The sequence below is a fragment of the Cetorhinus maximus genome, chromosome 17, assembly GCF_964194155.1.
Source record: "Cetorhinus maximus chromosome 17, sCetMax3.hap1.1, whole genome shotgun sequence".
NCBI classification, from domain to species: domain Eukaryota; kingdom Metazoa; phylum Chordata; class Chondrichthyes; order Lamniformes; family Cetorhinidae; genus Cetorhinus; species Cetorhinus maximus.
The window spans coordinates 101,491,526-101,511,659 of NC_135895.1; the positions used below are offsets into that span (position 1 = coordinate 101,491,526).

Here is a 20,134-nt window from a genome sequence, read left to right on the forward strand (position 1 = left end):
GGCATGACACATTACTAATTTTTCCCAGTTCTGATGAAAGATCACAGATCGGAAATGTTAACTCTGTTTCTCTCTCCACAGATGCTACCTGATCTGCTGAGCATTTCCAGCATTTATATCTGATTTTCAGCATATACAGTATTTTGCTTTTGTGTCCCCTCAAGCGCATGGGCTTCAATGTACCAAGTGTTCATCATGTTGAAAATCATGAGGGGGTGGGTCTTGACAGAGTTAATGGGAAGAAACCATTCCCATTTCTCGAAGTGTTGAGAACCAGAGGGCATTGATTTAAGATGATCAGCAAGACAACCAAAGGCAACAAGAGGAAACGACATTTTACAGGAATTTATGTAGTGAGAGGTTAGGATCTAGAATGCAATGCCTGAGAGTGTGGTAGAGGTAGATTCAATCGCGGTTTTCAAAAGGGAATTGGATCTAAAGAGAAAAAATATGCAGAGCTCCGGGTGGAAATGGCAAGGGAGTGGGACTATGTGTGTTGCTTTTGCAAAGAGCTGGCATGGACACGATTGTCCAAATGGTCACCCTCTGTCATGTAACCATTCTATAGGTGCTGCCAATGCACGAATCGAGAAGTTTCTGCAATTTCAGGAATAACGTAGCTGCGAAGCTGTCTTAGCTTAACCTGAGCTTCTTCCAGTGGCACATTCTCCAACATTGACAGGTGCAAGTCGCCGGATGCCGGCCGCGCATGTGTGGGAATCCGGCCGCCGGCCGCGCATGTGCGGGTACCCGGCGTTCTCCTGGTTTTGGCCGCGAGCGGAAACAAAGGTTTGAAAATAAAACCAGTAAAAGGGGAGCGTGAACGGTGGGGCTCGGGCTTGGCAGGCCAGCCAATGGGATCGGGGATTGTTGCAGCGAGGCGAGCGGAGGAAAACGGAGTTCAGGTCGCCGGGGACCCGGACCCGGGATTCCAGGGCCCTGTTGGGCCGCTTCCTGACTAATTCCGGGGCTCTAATCCGGTAGGCAGATGGAAGGCGGGGCCCGGACGGGGTATGGTTCTTCCGTACTCCCCACCCCTCCATTTGGGGGTCTCCTTGGCGCTGTGGTCCTGCCCCAGTTCCAGGGGGGTCTGGCACCAAAGCAGAGCTGGCTCAGTAAGAGTGTCCCCTTGTATTTAGTGTGACAAATTGCACAACAATCTCTCACCTATGGGCTGGGTCTTTCCGACGCAATGACTTGACAAGACAGAGTTTTCATATCAGCAGAAGATGATGGTGCCATATTTTCTGATGCTTTAGTGGGAGGGGAGTTGCAAAGTGTTGAGCTTGGACTTGTTGTCTCAGTGGGTCAGCAACTCGCTCTTACTCTCCGACCTTGATATGAATCCAGCCCAAACTGATGGATTGAAAGTTCTGACTCTCTGGTGGTCGCAATGTAGCGAAGTCATAATCCAATTTTGAACTCATTGCGGGTTTGCATTGCTAAACTGAGAGATTGTAAGAGAGCTACTGATTCTAACCCCTCCCTGGCAACTGAGACTGAACCAGGTTGTTTGCGATCTTGGTACCATGTTTGACCCTGAGATGAACTTCTGACACATCTGCACCATTACTATTTCCACTTTTGTCAACTGCTAAAACCCACATCCATGCCGTGACTATTTATACCTCATTCCTTACTGCATGCCACTTGCCTGCTCTGTTTGCCTGCATTAAGTAGTTCTGTTACCTCCTGCTCTTGCAGTGGGATGTTTAGTGTTCCAAAACTGCCAATGATAATTTTGGGGATGTGTTTCAGAAGGAATGTTTCTGTTGTGTCTGTGCTTTCATTATGAATTCAGTATGGATTGTTCTGGCTGGTTCCTGATTCCTACCTTCTGTATTTTAATTAACATTCTGGACTAATTGAGCAAGTCTGATTCTTGTGTATCAGTATGTGTTTGTTGGTCGTCCCTTACTGTCTGTAATGATGAAAATCTAAATGTATGTTCAGAGAGCTAGAAAGAAGCGTTAATAATTGAACAGTGTTTCTATTTAAAGTATTAGAATCTGGTATTCTAAACAAGCAATCTAAATGAAGGACATGTAAGTAATTGCTTGTTTTGCTTGAAACAGTTATTCAGGACAGCAAATGAATTCGAATACCCTTTGCAACGAATGGTTGTGACAAGAGAGAATCTAACCATTGCCCCATGACATTCATTGCCATTGCTAAATCCCCCAGTATCAAAATCCTGGGGTGACCATTGACCAGAAACTAAACTGAACAAGCCATATAAATACTGTGGCTACAAGAGCAGGTCAGAGGCTAGGAATCCTTCAGTGAGTAACTCACCTCCTGACTCCCCAAATTCTGTCCACCTCCACAAGGCACAGGTCAGGAGTATGATGGAGTACTCCTCATTTGCCTAGATGAGTGCAGCTCCAACAACATTGAGTTCATCTCAGGGTCAAACATGGCACCAAGAAGCTTGACACCATCCAGGACAAAGCAGCTCACTTGATTGACACCTCATCTGTTTACTCCCTCCACCACTGACACACAGTGGCAACAGTGTGTGCCACCTACAAGATGCACTGCAGGAACTCACCAAGGCTCCTCAGACAGCACCTTCCAAACCTGTGACCTAGACACTACCTAGAAGGACAAGGGCTGCAGATAGATGGGGACACCACCACCTGGAAGTTCCCCTCCAAGTCACTTACATCCTGACTTGGAAATATATCGCCGTTCCTTCACTGTCACTGGGTCAAAATCCTGGAATGCCCTCCCTAACAGCACTGTGGGTGTACCTACACCATTGGACTGCAACAGTTCAAGAAGGCAATAAATGCTGGCCAAGCCAGCAATGCCCACATCCCATGAATGACTAATTAAAAAGTTAGCAGAAAGAGTGCCGAGTTTCCCTGTGTTATTAACCAAGAGTAAGGATGAATATTATGATAGTGAGTCTACATGAACAGCTCAGCTGGTTAAGACTGTGCATAACTCAGCCAGTTAGAGCACATTCTTTCTAGATTTGATCCTGTGTTGAATTTGCTGATCTCAGCAGAGAAGCAATCAGTCTTAAGAGATATTCGATTAGGAAAGGGAAAATGAACAGGATTTATATACCTGGTTGCTATCAGGTGACCCTCGACTTGAACTGCAGGGCACTTAGTGTTGGGTGGGAACAGAATTGGACTTGGCTACGAGGCTCACTATGGTTGAATTGTTTGCTCTGCTCATTGTCTTGGTCTGGGCAAAGTGCAGACCAGATTGGCATCTGCAGATCAGAAATTTGCTGCCAACCCCAGACTAGCCATGAGGTCTTTGTAGTTTCAATAATGAGAAGAATTGGAACATTTTTATAATTCCAACTAAGGTTGGACTAATAAAGCCTTTAGTGAGGTTTCAGTGCATTTTTTTTAATAGCAGCTTGTTTTTCTTTAATTTTCTTCATGTAATCTTGTGCTTTTCCTTCATTTGTTTCATAGTACAAACTATAAATTTTAGACAAAAGCAAAATCCTGCAGATACTGGAAATCCAAAATAAAAACAGAAGATGCTGGAAATACTCAGCAGGTCTGGCAGCACCTGTAGAGAGAGAAACAGAGTCATTGGTACTGGTTTTGATGAATTGGCACAGCCTTGTAACATTAACTCTTTCTGCCTCCATGGTTTATGCCAGACCTGATGATTTCCAGCATTTTCTGTTTTATTATGAATTTTAGACACTCTTTGAGCACAGACAGATGCACAATAATCCAACTTCTATCATCAGTATGTGTTACTAATACTGTAATGTATTTTGGAAATTTCAAACTTTAGTTTACTATTCACCTTATTTTAAGTACTTACCATAGGACATGCCAGATTTAAAAGCTAGAACTTTCCCGAACTCTACATTTCAAACAGACTTTATATGGAGGATAATTGCTGGAAAAAAAGACATGTTTTTGTTTTGCACTCATCAGGATACTTTGCAAGAATACCAATATAAGGGGAAAACAACAATTTATACTGTATGTGAAGAGAGTGATGATTGGTTGGCCAGTGGACTCTGATTGGAAGAGGCAATGCCATGGAGAAAGTACCAGTGATGGTGACTGATGGTTAACTGCCGAGCATTGTTTAAAATTTAGACCAGGCAGCTTGACCCTGATTGGTCAACGCATTGCCGTGAGGAATGAGTCCATAAGACATAGGAGCAGAAATTAGGCCATTCGGCCCATCAAGTCTGCTCCGCCATTCAATCATGGCTGTCAGCGAATGGCTATCACTTATTTTGTTCATCTGAAACAGGTGAAATGCGTGTACATGTTCTTTCTGTCTGCAAAGAACAGGGCACTGTGTAGTAATATACGTTGCTTCCAGTGTACACAAACGTGCCACACTATGAGCTGGACTGACAATCTTAAATTGGTTGTCAGCGTAATTCTTAGCACACTGAGGATTATTTAGTAAATGCTGTCCAACTGCAGAATCACAAAATGTTGACTCGTTTTGAGTTTTGCAAGCACGGGCTGGTTAGGTATGGTCTGTACCTTGCCCATTGCAAACAGTGGCTGGGACATACTGTTTGATATGATCCACCAGTCTTTGAGACGTATGACCTACATACTTAGCATCACACTGGCACCAAAATTCATATACCATGTTATCATTTGTGTAATAAGCAGAACATCTTTTGGGCTTGGGCAGTATCCTGTTAGTGGCGAATACCACTGATGTTGCTACCGCATAGTAGCAGTGTGAAACATCCAATTTCGCCTGTTGACCAAATTTTTGACATACCTTACCCTTCCAGGGTAATCTGAGGTAGATGGCATTTAACAGGGCTGAAAATGACGGCCTTAGACCTGTTCATGAGTTTGCGTGATATACAGTGTGAAATGATCTGATCAGGGTAGCCATTATCCTGCAGGGTGCCTTTGATGTACCCTATTTCAGCATCAAGCTTGCATGGTGAGAAATGGCTCAGGCCTTATTTAAGGCCAATCTTATAGCATGTGGAACAGTAAGAATCCCAATGCTAAACTAAATCAGTTACATCCATCTGCTGACTCATTCCTCAGGGCAACGCCTTGACCATTCAGGGTCAAGCTGCCTGGTCTAAATTTCAAACAATGCTTGGCAGTTAACTGTCAGTCACCATCACTAGTGCATTATCGATGGCAGCACCTCTACCGATCAGAGTCCACTTGCCAACCAATCAGCACTCTCTTTAGTGTAAATTGTTGTTTTCCCCTTATATTGGTATTCTTGCGAAGTGTTCTGATGAGTGCAAGATGAAGAGCTTCAACATGTCTCTTTTTTTTCAGCGATACTCAAGTTCTGTACTACCAAATGATTGTTTGTATACCTGGAGGATCATTCTTGTCAGGTAGCTGTTATAATAAATCAACTAGAATTCTTTGAAATAATATGGCATTTATGAACTGTAATTTTCATTTAAAACCTGATTAGAACAAACATTTTGTTGTTCAACATAAGTTTATTTGAACATATTTGTCAATCAAAAATTACATTTCCATATTTTTACCGCTACTGGAGTACTGTACACAGTTTTGGGCTCCTTACCCAAGGAAAGGATATGGTTTATTAGATTCATTCTTAGGATGAGGGCTGTCCTATGAGGAGAGACTAAGTAGAATGGACCTATATTCTCTGGAGTTTATAATAATGAGTGGTGATCTCATTGAAACATGCAAGATTATGGGGGTGGTGGGGGGAGGGGGCTTAACAGCGTGATGCTGAAAGGCTGTTTCCCCTTTTTGGAGGCTAGAACTATAGGGCATAGTCTTAAATGATTGACCCTTATCCTGAGACAGATGAGTAATTTTCACTCAGAGGGCTATGAACGTTGGAAATTCTCTACTTCAGAGGGTGGTGATTGCTCAGTCATTTAGCATGTTCAAGGCTGAGATTGGTAGTTTTGGACTGTAGAGGAATTGCGGGATAGAGAGATCAAGCAAGGAAGCGGAATGTTTTTTATTCATTTATGGGATGTGGGCCTTGCTGGCTGGGCCAGCATTTATTGCCCACCCCTAACTGCCCTTGAGAAGGTGGTGGTGAGTTGCCGCCTTGAACCATTGAGTTCCTGTGGCATAAATACACCCACAGTGCTGTTAGGGAGGAATTCCAGGATTTTGACCCAGTGACAGTGAAGGAATGGTGATATATTTCCAAGTCAGGATGGTGAGTGGCTTGGAAGGAAATTTCCATGTGGTGTAGTTCCCATGTATCTGCTGCCCTTGTCCTTCTAGATAGTAGCAGTTCTGGGTTTGGAAGGTGCAACCTAAGGAGCCTTGGTGAGTTTCTGCAATGCATCTTGTAGATGGCACACACTGCTGCCACTGTGCATCGGTGGTGGGGGTAATAAATGTTTATGGAAGGGGTGCCAATCATGGGGCTGCTTTGTCCTGGATGGTGTCAAGCTTCTTGAGTGTTGTTGGAGCTGCACTCATCCAGGCAGGTGGGGAGTATTCCATCACACTCCTGGATTGTGCCTTGTAGATGGTGGATAGGCTTTGGGGAGTTAGGTCGTCGCACGATTCCTAGCCTCTGACCTGCTCTTGTAGCCACAGTATTTATGTGGCTAGTCCAGTTCAGTTTCTAGTCAATGGTAATCCCCAGGATGTTGATAGTGGGGGATTCAGTGATGGTAATGTCATTGAATGGCATTGGTTAGTGGCGGTGGTTAGACTCACTCTTGTTGGAGATGGTCATTGCCTGGCACTTGTGTGTCCTGAAAGTTACTTGCTACTTGTCAGCCCAAGGCTGGCTATTGTTCAGGTCTTGTTGTTTTGTACATGGACTGCTTCAGTATCTGAGGACTCACGAATGGTTCTGAACATTGTGCAATCATCAGCAAACATCCCCACTTCTGACCTTATGATGGAAAGAAGGTCATTGATGAAGTAGCTAAAGGTGGTTGGGCCTAGGACACTACCCTGAGAAACTCCTACAGTGATGACCTGGAAGTGAGATGATTGACCTCCAACATCAAGAACCATCTTTGTTTGTGCTAGGTATGACTCCGACCAGTGGAGATTTTTCCCCCTGATTCCCATTGACTCCAGTTTTGCTAGGGCTCCTTAATGCCACACTCCTTCAAATGCAGCCTTGATGTCAAGGGCAGTCACTCTCACCTCATTTCTGGAGTTCAGCTCTTTTGTCCATGTTTGAACCCAGGCTGTAATAAGGTCAGAAGCAGAGTGACACTGGTGGAACCCAAACTGAGCGTTAGTGAGCAGGTCATTGCACAGCAAGTGCAGCTTGGTATCACTTTTGATCATCCCTTCTATCACTTTACTGATGATCAAAAGTATGCTGATGGTGCGGGATTTGGCCAGGTTGGATTTGTTCTGCTTTTTGCGTACAGGACGTAGCCGGGCAATTCTCCACATTGCCGGGTAGATGCCAGTGTTGTAGCTGTACTGGAACAGCTTGGCTTGGGGCGAGGTAAGTTCTGGCGCACAAGTCTTCTGTACTCTTGCTGGAATATTGTCAGGGCCTATAGCCTTTGTGTATCTAATGCTTTCAGCCGTTTCTTGATATCATGTGGGCTGAATCAAGTTGGCTGAAGACTGGCATCTGTAATGTTGGGGACTGCTGGGGGAGGCCGCGATGCATCATCCACTTGGCACTTCTGGCTGAAGATTGTTGCGAATGCTTCAGCCTTATCTTTTGCACTGATGTGCTGGGCTCCTCCATTATTGAGGATGGGGATATTTGTGGAGCCTCTTCCTCCAGTGTGTTGGTTAATTGTCTACCACCATTCACGACTGGATGTGGCAGGACTGCAGAGCTTAGATCTGATCCGTTGGTTGTGCAGTTGCTTAACTCTCTCTATCATTTGCTGCTTGGCATGCAAGTAGTCCTGTGTGTTTGCTTCACCAGGTTGATTCCTCATTTTTAGGTATGCCTGGTGCTGCTCTTGGTATGCCCTCCTGCACTTTCCTTGAACCAGGGTTGATTCCCCCTGGCTTGGTGGTAATGGTAGAGTGGGGGATATGCTAGCTCATGAGGTTACAGATTGTGTTCGAGTGCAATTCTACTGTTAATGGCCCACAGCGCCTCAAAGATACCTGGTCTTGCGCTGCTAGATCTGTTCAAAATCTATCCCATTTAGCACAGTGGTAGCGCCACATAACATGATGGAGGTTATCCTCAATGTGAAGACGGAACTTCATCTTCACAAGGACTATGCGGTGGTCACTCCTACCAATACTGTCATGGACAGATGCACCTGCGACAGGCAGGTTGGTGAGGATGTGGTCAAGTATGTTTTTCCTTCCTGTTGGTTCCCTCACCACCTGCTACACACCAGTCTAGCAGCTATGTCCTTTAGGTCTTGGCCAGCTTGGTCTGTGCTACCTAGCCACTCTTGGTAATGGACATTGAAGTCTCCCACCCAGAGTACATTCTGTGCTCTTGCCACCTTCAGTGCTTCTTCCAAATGGTGTTCAACATGAAGGAGTACTGATTCATCAGCTGAGTGGGGAGGGTGCAGTACGTGGTAATCAGCAGGAGGTTTCCATGTCCATGTTTGACCTGATGCCATGAGACTTCATGAGGGCTGGAATTGAGGTTGAGGACTCTCAGGGAAACTCCCTCCCCACTGTATACCACTGTGCTGCCACCTCTGCTGGTCGGACAGGACATTCCCAGGGATGGTGATGATGGTGTCTGGGACTTGATCTGTAGGGTATGATTCCATGAGTATGACTGTGTCAGGCTGTTGCTTGACTAGTCTGTGAGACAGCTCTCCCAATTTTGGCAGAAGCCCCCGGATGTTAATAAGGAGGACTTTGCAAGGTCGACAGCTCTGCGTTTGCCATTGTTGTTTCTGGTGCCTATGTTGATGCCAGGTGGTCCATCCGGTTTCGTTCCTTTTTATTGGCTTTTTAGCAGATTGATACAACTGAGTTTCAGAGGGCATTTAAAAATCAACCACATTACTGCGGATCTGGAGTCACATGTAGGCCAGACCAGGTGAGGACAGCAGATTTCCTTCCCTAAAGGGGATTAGTGAACCAGATGGGTTTTTAAGGCAATCGACAATGGTTTCGTGGTCATCATTAGACTTTTAATGCCATGGTGGGATTTGAACCTGGGTCCCCACAGCATTACCCTGGGTCTTTGGATTACCAGTCCTGTGACAATAGCACTACGCCACTGGTCAAAGGTCAGCTATGATCTTATTGAATGTCAGAGCTGGCGTGAGGGGCCGTATGATTTACTCATGCTCCTATTTCTTACATATTTATGTTTTTATATTCTGGCAGGCTAAATGAAAAATGTTTACTAAATAAATTATATTGTTTAAAGAAAGCTTAGTCATTTAGGTAACGTGACATTGAATATTTTAGACATTAGTACAAATTCATTGTATTTTCTTTTAAGTTCAATTTCTCACATAAACACACCGCTCTTTAAGAGTCTTGTAAAATTTTTACACAAAACTAGATAAGTGAGCTTTAAGCAAATAGCTATCTTTTTCTTAGAACATATTAAAGTGAAAGGAATAACTAAATAAAACACATTTACTTGTTTCACTCTTCTGAGATAGGTGAGTCAGGGATATCAATTTTTACTTTTATCTCACAATAACTCCAGAAATATAAAAGCATAAGATCAATTAGATAATGGCTGATCTGATCTTGGTCTCAACTCCATTTGCCTGCCTGTTCTCCCAAACGCTTGACTCCCCTATAGTTCAAGAGGCTGTCCATCTCAGCCTTGAATATATTAAATGACAACCTTTACAGCTCTCTGGGGTAGAGAATTCCAAAGATTCATGACCCTCTGACAGAAGAAATTCATTCTCATCTCCCTCTTAAATGGGCAATCCTTTATTCTGAAACAATGTCCCTTAGTTCTAGAGTCCCACATGACGGGAAACATCTCAGCTTCTACTCTGTTAAACCATTCAGAATCTTATGTCTCAATAAGATCACTTCTAATTCTTCTAAACTCCAATGAGTATAGACCCAACCTGCTCAATCTTTTCTCATAAGAAAACCTCTTATCCCTGGAATCAGCCGAGTGAACCTTCTCTGAACTGCTCCAATGCAAGTATATCCTTCCTTAAATAAGGAGACCAAACAGATATGCAGTATTTTAGGTGCGGACTCAGCAATGTCCTATACAGTTCTTGTGCAGTAATCTTTTATTTGGCACCTTAATGAATTCCCTTTGGAATCCAGTATGCTATATAGATTGGTTCCTCTTTATCCTCATTACGTTCCTCAAAGAACTCTAATACATTTGTCAATCATGATTTCCCTTTCATAAAACAATGGTCCTGCTTGATTATACAGGTCTAGTATCCTTTATCCAAAACCTTTGGGGCTGATTGCGTTTCGGTATTCAGATATTTTCCATTTTCAGATCTGCCGTATATACGGTAGGCCCAGGCCCACTTGTGTAACAAAAGTCAAGCCTAGGCTAGCTATAGTCTACAATACTAGGTTGTTTCTCTATTTGCCATCTCTCTCACACCCTATTTCTTACCTGTTAACATTATATTACAGGTAATAAATGTTACATTGTTTTATTAACTGCGCAACCATTCAAAAAAAAGTTTGGTTTTCAGATGTACGGATAAAGGATATCTAACCTGTAGTATGATTTTCTAAGTGCCTTGCTACTACTTCATTAATAATGGATTCCAATATTTCTCAGTGGCAGATGTTAAGCTAACTGGCCTGTCGCTTCTTTCTTTCTGCCTCCCTCCTTTTTTGAATACAAGTGTTACATTTGCAGTTTTCCAATCTGCTGGGACCTTTCCAGAATCTAGAGAATTTTGGAAGATTACAACCAATGCATCCACTATCTCTGCAGCCACTTCTTTTAAGACCCTAGGATGCAGGCTTTCAGGTCTAAGGGACTTGTCAGCCATTAGTCCCATTAGTCTAATCCTTTTTTCTGTAGTGATGATTATTTTAAGCTCCTCCCTCGCTTTTGCAAACTGATTTTCTACACTTATTTGGATGCTTTTATTGTCTTCTGCAGCGAAGGCAGATACAAATTATTTGTTCAGTTTCCGCCATTTCCTTGTTTCCCATTATTTATTCCCCAGTCTCATCCTCTAAGGGAATAACATTTACTTTAGCTACTCTCTTCCTTTTTATATACACACAAACTCTTACTGTATTTTTTTATTTCTTGTTAGTTTACGTTCATAGTCTATTTTCTCCCTCTTTTTAAGTCATTCTTAGCTGGTTTCTAAAAACAATCCTAATCTTCTGGCCTACCACGATATTGGTCCATAACTTTCGCACTCCCCAGCGACGGATTTGGGGGGGTACCCCAAAGATGCACTGAGGAATCTCTCTGGCAAGTTCCCAGGCAAGGGTTTGCACGGCAATTGCCAAGAAGTGCTAACTTCTTCTGAACAATTGCATTGCACTGGGAACCATCCGAAAATGCAGTCTAAATCGCAAACTTCGGATGGTTCCACCAGGGTTATACCAACAGTTTCCCATCAAAAGTTAGAAGAATTAAAACCTCTTCTAACTTCTGGGTAACTATTGTAAAAACCCAGATCAACCCCATGGGACTACCCCCTTGTGACCTCAGACCTCCCCATCCGCCTCCCCAACTTCCATACCCCACCCCCTCCCAACCTCCGTGCATCCCTGACCTCCAGGCACCCCGAGCACCCCCCCAACCCTAAATCCTATCTACTTACCTTCCCCTGCCCTGTCAATTTCCCTGACCCTTTAAACTTACTTGCTTTACAGCAGCAAGAGCTGTAAAAAAAGGGGGCACAGCCTCCTTGAATACGCTGGAGTTAGACTTCGCTGGGGCTTGAGGATTCTTTCAATGCAGGTCCCAAGCAGTTCTGGCGAATGGAAGTGGCAACACAATTTTCAAGACCAGGTAAGTCTTCTAATTTCTGCAGACCAGCACTTTCAGACGCTAGTCGGAAGTTACAGCCCATTGTATGCCTTTTCTTTCAGTTAGCTACAGTGAGCTGAGTTAGCCACAGATGCTTTGTCCTACTCCTAGTCTTTCTTTCTCAATGGCATAGATCTTTGAGAATTATGAAATATCTCCTTAAATACCCTTTAATTGCTTATCTACTATCTTCACTCTTAATCTAAAGAGTTGTCTAAAGTAGGCTAGGAAAACAGATTAAGACAATAGTTTCAGACCCATGTTTCTCACCCTAAAACCAAACACTGAAGTCTATTGTGTTGTGTCTGCCTAGAGGATCCTTTACTATGCAATCATTAACCAATCCTGGCTCAATATCACACCAGTTGCCAACTCTGCAGAAGCTCTTTTTAAAAATTCGGTTAACCAATATTTATTGCAGCATTCATCTATTACATGAGCCTTCCTAATTGTAATACTTTGGGTGATTTTCTTGCAGGCCTGAAGAATTTTGCAACCATGCTAAGAAGATTGTGCAATATGAGATCATCCAGTATCAGAAAGAGTTACAAGCAAACTTTATATTGAAAGAACGCATTTTTGTTCTACAATGATGTTCCACTTTCCGACAGCAGACTGATAAAAGTCATACAGCTGCTGCATTTTTCATAACCACCATGTCTCAGAATATTGATAGTTCTTATAAAACTAGTTCAAGTTTAACTGGAGCACATGGCAAAGAAGTTTTCTTAGATTTACAGACCGCAAAATTTGAAAATCTCTGCCACGGTCCCAGATCAATACAAGGCCTTTCAAATGTTGCAGACAATCTCGATATCCCTTTAGGACCATCCTCACCAATTGTACATCTGAGGTCACTGCTGCATAACAAAAATCTATTGAAATATATGAACGATGATCGACTCAAGCAGTCACCATTCTGTGATTTAATTATCATGGTAGAAGGAAAGCATTTTTGTGCCCATAAGGTGGTTGTTGCAGTGGGTAGCAGTTATTTCCATGCTTGTTTAAGCAAAAACCCAAACACGGATAGCATCCAATTGGACCATGTAAGTTACTATGTTTTCCATCACTTGTTGGAATTTCTGTACACGTCTGAATTCTTTATACAGGAAAATGACATCCCTTCAGTTTTGGAAGCGGCGCAGTTTCTAGACATTATAGATGCAGTTAAATTGTTGACTGGTAATGAAAATGTGTCTAGGTCAACCCAAACAGAATTGTTTACTGAAAATGACCAGTGTTTGGAAGAAAAGAATTCTCTTGAACCTACTGCCAAATTACAAAACGTATGCACCTTCTGCAGTAAAAGTTTCTGTTATAAAAAATCCCTAGAAAACCATATAGCTAAAGCACATGGTGCCAGTTCTGTCGTGCAAGAAGAAAGTGCTGACATCGCAAAGATTGAACTTTCTACAAGGAGGTGGTCAACTCGTACTCGCAAGTGTCCAGCAAAGTTTGAGAGTAAAAGTAATGATGAAAACACAGATGTGTCTGAAGATGAATATTCCAGTAAACTTGGTGATGACACACACAAGCATGATGATTGTGAAGGTATAGAAAGTGACGATGAAATAGAAAGAGTTGAAGTAAAGTTTGAAGAAGAAATAGAAAAGGAGGAAGAAATTGAAAGGGAGGATGAGAATGATGAAGAAACTGATGAAGATGAGGCTCTCGATGCAGAAGAAATTGAGCAAAATGTTCCTAAGGGACTAGATCCAGTCGTTTCGCAGACTGGGAACAAGAAAACACTCCAGTGTCCTAAATGTGATAAAAGTTTTGATCGAATAGGTTGGTAAGATAAACAATGCTTGTTCTTTTGGGTAGTTGTATTGCCTGTTGCTGCCATTTAGTAGGATGTCACTCCCTTGTAGAAACAAAATCAGAGTTGAAAATTATTTTAAATTTGACCTAAAGCAGGTGATCTCAATTTCATTTAACACTTGTGACTTAAAAACTAACATTTGATATGTATTCATTTGCACATAATTCCATTTTACAATACTTAATCACAAAATGTTATAATGTAATATATAATCATAACTAGAATACAAATTTTTTTTTTTCATGTTCCATTCCCCAGCTGACAGACTGGGCAAGCAAGCAATATATCTACTTCTGCAAAGATCTATTTCTGGTTTATTGACTAATTATCTGCTCCCCTTCCCCCAAACTCTTGCTTCCTCCTTCCATTTTATTGTGAGGAAGTGCCTCAACCTCTTGTGATGACATACCTGAGAGCAAGAACTAGCTATGGTGGGGGCTATTATGAGTGAAAACTGTGCTGCCTGCTGTGGTGCATTAAGCTGGATGCATTTATAGACTATGCTGTAATAATCCAGTCATTTACTGCAAACTTTCTATACCTTAATCGTGTATCCTGACTTTCCTAATTGCATATTGGATTTTATAGGAAAATATGAATGCCATACTCGTGTGCATACAGGGGAAAAACCTTTTGAATGTGATATTTGTAATCAGTGTTACTCCACCAAATCCAACTTGACTGCTCACAGAAAGAAGCATAATGCACAAACTGCTATTCAAAGAAAAGAACAAAAATGCCCATTCTGTAACAAGCTACATGCAAGCAAAAAAACATTAGCAAAGCACGTGAGGAGGTAAGTGTAAACTGTTGATTATATCCTGCTAAAATATTTGCATGTCCCTCTGTTTCCTGCATCTTTATGATAGCCAAATTGCATTTGAACTAGTGTTTTAGTTTTTGATTTTTCTTTGGCTAGTACCAAATTTTAGTGGTGTAGTTATTTTATGGTCCTATTTGTCAATTTGAACAAAACAAATGTGCCCCCAAAAAATTAAAGCAACTAATAAATAAGTATTACTAAAAAATTGCATTTATATAGTACCTTTCACATACACAGGTGTCTTGAAACACTTTACAGTCAATGAACTATTTTTTGATGTATAGTTACGATTGTGATGTAGAAACGTGGCAGTCAATTTGCACAGAGCAAACTTTCACAAACAGCCATGTGAAAATGACCAGATAATTTGTTTCTGCAATGTTGATTGAGGGATAACTACTGGCCAGGACACTGCGGATAACTCTCCGCTCTACTTAGAAATAGTGCCATGGGATTATTTACATCCACCTGAAAGGGCAGGTGGGTACTCCATTCACGGGGGTTGCGTTCTTGGAAACCTTGCAAACGGCAAACATGTTTTATAATGGGAGTCAATTAGATAGATTCCAATCATCCACAAATTTGATACATAGAGAATAAAAGACAATAAAAAGAACGTTTTTAATAAATATAAAGATGTCATGCTGTTTAGCAAAATAAATATATATTAGTCACACCTACCCTTATAAGGCTCTCCAGCAGAATGTGATTGGCTTGGAGGTGAAGTTGGAGGTTTCCTTGAAGGTGGAGGTTCAGGGAATGGGTGAGGTGGCTGGTGTAGATTTTTAGTGGTAGTCGATAAAGTTATTTTGACTGCTTTGCCTTTTACTTTTCAATCTTATAAAGTTCTCACTAAGGAACAATAACCATGTCAGTTGCTCTACAAAATGCAATGCTTCTTTCCATGTTGTGTCATAGCCTGTTGCCTGTTCTTTTTCAATTCGTCTGCTGATCTTGAGGTCTGCCATCATCTTAGGTGTAAATTGAGCCTTCTAAGGCTCTTCTTCCTCCTCCTCCTCCTCTTTACATTGCTTGATTTCATCTGTAGAGTTCTGCTTCATGAGACTGAAGCAACTCCTCTACTTCATCTGTGGCCAGGTCTTCAAATCCCTCCCCTCCAACTTGTTTTGCCAACTCACCAATCTTAGTTACTTCAGCATCCACATTGGGGAACCTTTTGAAATCATTCACAGCCTCGGGCCAAACTTTTTTCCAGCAGGCATTTATGGTTGATTCTCTAACCTCATCCCATTCATCCTTCATTATCCCTATTGATATAAGGATGTTGAATTCTTTCCAACAATCACGACAGTGGTAGAAGAGTTTGTTTCCATAATGTTGAGAATGTGGCTGAAACTTCTACAAGTGTAGTAAACTTTGAAGGCTGCATTGACCCCTGGTCCATTGGCAGGATGAATGAGGTTGCATTTGGGGGTAAAAACAAAATTTCAGTGTCTGAATGGCTATCTGCAAGTGAGGATGGGTGTCCAGAAGCATTATCAAGGATAAGTAGGACATTAAAGAACAAGTTCTTTCTCCTCAAATAAGCCCTGAGCTCATGCAGAAAACAATTTTGAAACTAGTCTGCAAACACTGCTACTGTAACCCAGGCATTGCTGTTAGCCTTCCAAAAGACTGGCAGGTAAGATTTATTTTTTCCTTTAAGAGCTCGAGGATTTTCTGACCTATGAACCTTCATTGGTTTACACTTAAAACCAGCCACATTGACATATAAAAGAGCCTTAGCTATCCTTTGCATCTTTAAATGCATCTTAAAAGGTGCTGTCCTTTCATCTTTGGGTATGTAAGTCCTATTTGGCATTTTCTTCCAGAACAGACCAGTGTTGTCTGTGTTAAAAACCTGCTCTGGCTGGTACCCTCTCTCCTCGGTGCATTTCTGCAGCACCTTGAAAAACTCTCCTGCAGCTTCATGGTCAGCTGATGCAGCCTCCTCCACCAATTTCACATTATGAAGACCAAAATGCATCTAAAGCGATCAAACCATCCTTTTCTGGCTGAGAAGCCTCTGGAAGGTGAAGGAGAGGCCCCTTTATCATTACAAGTAGCACCAGCACTATCTGCTTTACTACTTTTTATGTGCTGGTAAAATTCAAGCTCCTTAATTCTAATAATTGGGCCATTAACTGGGATCTTTTTGATGCTGATGCTCTACCCACATGTTAAGTAACTTCTCCATTTCTTCCAAGTGTGGATTTCTCCTCTTTGCAAAAGCTAACCTGGCAGTATGACTACCGGAAGCACTAACACTGGCCCTTTATCCTACCTTTAGATTGCCTAATGTACCTAATTGTAGATTTATTAACACTATTCTCTGGCCAACATGGTAGCACTAGCGCTGTTTTTCAACCTATCTAATATTGTCACTTTTTCGGCAAGTGTCACTGCTTTTCTAGGGCATTTACTGCTTGGTTCAGATTCACTCATTTTTCAATAATTGTAACTTAAAGATTGCCTGGATACTGTACTGTAGACACAAATGAAATCATCATAACTATGGATGCCCATGTGCAAATACTCCATAAGCAATATGGCAGATGACGTGCACACTCTGCATCTTCTAGTCCAGGAAATATTTTATGGACACCTTCCATATCTTTTTTTATATTCATTTAGGAACTTGTTCTATTTTATGACTTTTTTTTTTACATCTTTTCTTGTTTTTTTTTCTCTGAAAACTGTGGAGAAACGAACATTGGACCCGCAATCGGTGAAATGATGTTCATTATGTTTTGTGCAGATAAGCAAATTTGTGATTGGTGAAGATATGAATGGCGGGACTTTACTGTGTACAAAGAGCTTTCATATATAATACAGTCAACACCATTATTTTATGGCAATATTGAATAACACGTGTGTACATTGTCGTTTTTACCAGTTTTATGATTGCTATGCCAAGATGTGGAACAGAGTGGCAAAACAGTTAGAGAAGTGGTTAAATACTTTTTATTATTTCCCTAAAGCATCAAACACAACAACGAGGGAAAGCTGAAATGTACAGATTAACTACCTTTTATAATGTTGAAGATTTGTAATTCAGAACACAGATTTCCTGTGAAAGATTTGCCAAAAATTGTTTATCTTTTTAAGTGTGCTTTTATCCTTATTTTCATTTGTAATGGCAACAATACACTAATTTATCTGATTTGGAAATGTTTCCAGATTCCATCCTGCTAACATACAAGAGTTTTTTGCTGTCAGAAAGAAGAAGAGTGAAGCCTGGAAGTGTGAAGTAAGTTCTTTTAAGTTCCGGCCTCCCAACCCCAAGAAATAAACTGCTGCCACCCCTTTATGTGGCTTGCAATATTTGAAGTATTGTAAGTTTTTGTGATGATTCTTCATTGCTTTTTTTTTTGGCCATAGGTATGTAACAAAACCTTCACACGGAGACCTCATCTTGAGGAGCACATGATCCTTCACACACAGGATAAACCATTCAAATGTAGTTACTGTGAGGAACATTTCAAATCAAGATTTGCAAGACTGAAACATCAGGAAAAATTTCATCTGGGTACGGATAAGTTCACCAAATTAAATGTTAAATGAAAAAAACACCCAAGAACTTGGTATAATTTTGTTCAAAACTAGTTTTGATTGTGTTCATGTTTACCATGTAGTTTCGTAGTTCAGTCTGAAAGTAGTTCATTTTTGGTAATTGTTACAATTTCATATTTTTATAGAACTTTTTCGCTCTGTATACCTGCATCTTGTCCTTACAATTCAGAAGTTTATTTGAAATTTAATGCAGAGAAGTGTGAACTGATTCATTTTGGTAGGAAGAACGCGGAATGACAATATAAAGGTACAGTTATAAAGGGGGTGCACGAGTTGAGGGACCCTGCGTGTATATGTTCATAAATCGTCGAAGGTGGCAGTGCAGGTTGAGAGAACAGTTAATAAAAGCATGGAGCATCCTCGGCTTTATTAAAAAAGGCACAGTGCAGAAAAGCAAGGAAGTTATATTAAACTTTTATAGATACACTGGTTTAGCCTCCACTGGAATATTAAGTCTAGTTCTGGGCACCACACTTTAGGAAAGACGTGAAGGCATTAGAGAGTGTGCAGAGAAGATTCACAAGAATGGTTCCAGGAATTAAGAACTACAGTTACATAGATAGATAGATAGATTGAAGTTGGGATTGTTCTCCTTGGAGAAGAGAAAGTTGAGAGGAGATTTGATAGAGGTATTCAAAATCATGAGGGGTCTGGATAAAGTAGATATGGGAAAAAAATGGTTCAAGGATCGAGAACAAGGGGTCACAATTAAGGTAATTGGTAAAAAAAATAATGGCAACGTGAGGAAAACTTTTTTCATGTAGCGAGTAGTTAGGATCTGGAGTGCACTGCCTGAGTGTGTGGTGGAGGCAGGTTCAGTTGAGGCATCCAATAAGGAATTGGATTGGTATCTGAAAAGGAAGAATGTGCAGGGAAAAGGTGGGGGAGTGGCACTAAGTAAATTTCTCCTGCAAAGACATGATGAGCCGAATGGCCGCCTCCTGTGCCATAATAATTCTATAATTTTAATTGATTTATCCTTCAACATTATCCAACCTGTAGGTCAACAATTTCCCCACGTGAAATAAACATTTACTAGATTAAATGTAGTCTTGTCCTACACTACTACTTTGACATTTGAACTGTTACTTATTAAATGCAAACAGAAGGTCTAAAACAACCAATACCTGTTGTATTTCTGTTTAATAATAATATGAAATGTACATATGGGAAAACTCAAAAGCAGCTTAATTATCTTTGAATTTTACAATCTAGACTTTAGAATGGATCCTAGCAGACACAAATGTAGTTTCCAACCAATTGTATTGTGAGTATAATTGTGTCAGCTTAGCTTAGTTGGTAGCACTTTTGGGTTTGATTCAGATAATCGTGTTCAAGTCTCAGAATGGATTTGAGAAAGTAATCTAAGCCTAACCTCGGTGAATACTTGACTGTGCTGCATTGTTTAGGTAACTTTCAGGTGAGATGTTCTGCCAAGGCTTCATTTGTTTGCCTGTTGGGTGGACTCAAAAGACCCACGACACTACTTGAGAAAGAGTGAAGTAGCTGTAATTCTAAAAGAATCCATTGGTTACAAAGTGCTATAGGACATGTGGGGGAATGTAAAAACATTTTTAAATCCAGGTTTTTCTTGATCAGTGAAGTAAATTCAGCTGTTAGGACCTCTTGAAACACTTGGTTTCTGTAAAGCAAATTGAAATTTCACCCTCGAGAAAGGAACTAATGTGTTAGCTTTCTGACTAGTCAAACAGCAGATAGTATCAAACTGTCTTTTTTTAATGTATTGACTTTCAGCGCTGGATTCTCTGGAATCAGATTTCCAGTAATTTTCTTTATAAAAAATCAGTTCTGTTGTATTTGCCCCTTTACAGTACAGCCATAGGGACATAAGTACATAGAAAGAGGGGTAGTTTATTCAACCCCTCGAGCCTGTTCTGCCATTCAGTTTGATCATGGTTGATCTTGAGGTCAGGGAGTAGATTGCTAACCAACTTGATTGAGGATGTTGTATGGTTCTTAGATATCAAATTGTGGGTGAAAATCAAAAAATAATAGCATGATAACTGACAAAATATAAATTAAAAACAGCATGGGGATGAACA

General features: G+C 41.2%; 1 protein-coding gene across 1 annotated transcript in view; it reads left to right on the plus strand.

Moving 5' to 3' along the window:
• The first annotated feature begins 667 nt into the window (after positions 1-667).
• The window catches only part of zbtb41 (zinc finger and BTB domain containing 41), a 43,745-nt gene continuing 24,278 nt past the window's right edge, over positions 668-20,134 (plus strand). Inside the window, exons 1-5 of the mRNA XM_078561727.1 lie at positions 668-789; positions 12,329-13,641; positions 14,264-14,471; positions 17,679-17,748; positions 17,880-18,027. Coding sequence (XP_078417853.1) covers positions 12,507-13,641; positions 14,264-14,471; positions 17,679-17,748; positions 17,880-18,027 — 1,561 coding nt within the window. The 5' untranslated portion in view covers positions 668-789; positions 12,329-12,506. The remainder of the gene's footprint in view (positions 790-12,328; positions 13,642-14,263; positions 14,472-17,678; positions 17,749-17,879; positions 18,028-20,134) is intronic.